The 1566-nt window shown below is 40.9% G+C and overlaps 1 protein-coding gene across 1 annotated transcript in view; it reads right to left on the bottom strand.

The window, feature by feature from the left end:
- The window catches only part of LOC118326514 (C-type mannose receptor 2-like), a 5464-nt gene that overhangs the window by 1027 nt on the left and 2871 nt on the right, over positions 1-1566 (bottom strand). Inside the window, exons 4-5 of the mRNA XM_035659525.1 lie at positions 1254-1322; positions 477-568 (exon numbers count right to left, since the gene is read on the bottom strand). Of these exons, the coding sequence (XP_035515418.1) occupies positions 477-568; positions 1254-1322 (161 nt within the window). The remainder of the gene's footprint in view (positions 1-476; positions 569-1253; positions 1323-1566) is intronic.

Here is a 1566-nt window from a genome sequence, read left to right as displayed (position 1 = left end):
TGAAGGAGGAGACATCTTGTGTCTTTAGAAATGAACCACATTGCATATATTTGCATAATTAGGGACTTTAACGTGGGAATGATCAAAACATCAGACACAGTATGTCTTAATATGTGCCTGGAGGGGATATTTAAAACGTATCCAGGCTAACATGATTAGCCAGCTAAAATGATCTTTCATCCAGCTAATAACATTTTTTGGGATTTCCAGCTAACTAGGGCGGTACTTTTGCAGGTTTGTTACTCTGAAAAACTGAACTGCCAGTTTTGAAGAGGTGAAAAGTTCGGGCTCGTCCCGATTAATCACCTGTCAGCTATCAAATCCAGCTAACTCACTCAGGACTAAAGCAACAAGAAATGCAACAAAGCAACAAGAAATGTGTCACTGCCCCCCCCCCCAGTCACTCTGTGACTGCATGTTTATAATACAATCTGCATGTGAGACACACTCTAATGCCAGGTATATTGTGTACTTACATCAGCTTCAGACCAGGTCAGACTTTCGTAGTTGTGGTAGTAACAGCGGCCGAGGAACCCCGTCCAGCCTTGAGGACACAGCATTGCTGTTGCTGCGAACGTCACACAAAAAGAGGAAAATTACAAGTTGTGCACTTTGCATCATCCTTTTCTGCTGCTGCCAAAATGCCTCTGGACGCAATTGGATAGACCGCCAATCGATCAAAGCAATGAAACGTGTGCGTAATTGCTAAATTGAACTTACCAAATCCTTTTGGAAGTGAGGCAAACACATATTTGCTTTTAGCGCAGTTGTTCTTTTACAGAAAATATACTGTAGTGACCAGTAGGGCTGCCCCCCTAATAGTCGACCTAACCGATAGTCGCTGAGAAGAGTCTCAGTCAATCCACTTTTCGGATAGTTGCAGAAAAGGAATACAAATACAATATAAGCTTGCAGATTCGTCTGGCTTCCAGGCTAACAAAAATCCCTCCAGAGCAGACAGAACACATACTTTTTTTGAGATTCAAGTCTCAACCTAAATTGTTTCAGTCAGTTCTAAAAATAACAGAGCCTTTAGGGCCTCCAATCAGATCAGTGTGATTCAAATGAGATGCCAATAGAGATTAAAGCCTTGGTAAAGTAAGGACAATAAGTCATAAGTGCTGTATAATATTGTGTTAAAAAGAACTGTAACATGAAGAATAATGCAAGCCTCTGTCTCATTCTGACTGTAACTTAACTGTGAACCTCTCTTATATGTTTTTGTGCAATGCAGAGAAGACATATTGACTTACGGACATTGGAGTTCTTCACACAGATGTGAGAATAGCGACCAGCGTTGCACGGGGAATTGCTCCATGCCTCTGTGAAAAGAGAAGATTAGAAAAAGGCCATGAGAATAATGGAGCAGAGGGTTATGTAACATAATAACACTCACTCAAGTTTCTGAAATCTTTGATTTTTCATTCTGAAAATAAAGTCCATGTGTGTGACAAGCTAAATCATCCTCAGAGTCACTATAGTTTTCTGCTTTCTAATGGCTTGGGGCCACTGGGCAGCTCACTGCTGTAGTCTGTAAAACTCTCTTATACACTGTATTATAAGGCT

The sequence above is a fragment of the Morone saxatilis genome, unplaced genomic scaffold (assembly GCF_004916995.1).
Source record: "Morone saxatilis isolate NCDOM2014 unplaced genomic scaffold, NCSU_SB_2.0 Contig17, whole genome shotgun sequence".
Taxonomy (NCBI): Eukaryota; Metazoa; Chordata; class Actinopteri; family Moronidae; genus Morone; species Morone saxatilis.
Note: the sequence above shows the minus strand (reverse complement) of the source record. Positions and strands in the feature narration are given on the sequence as shown.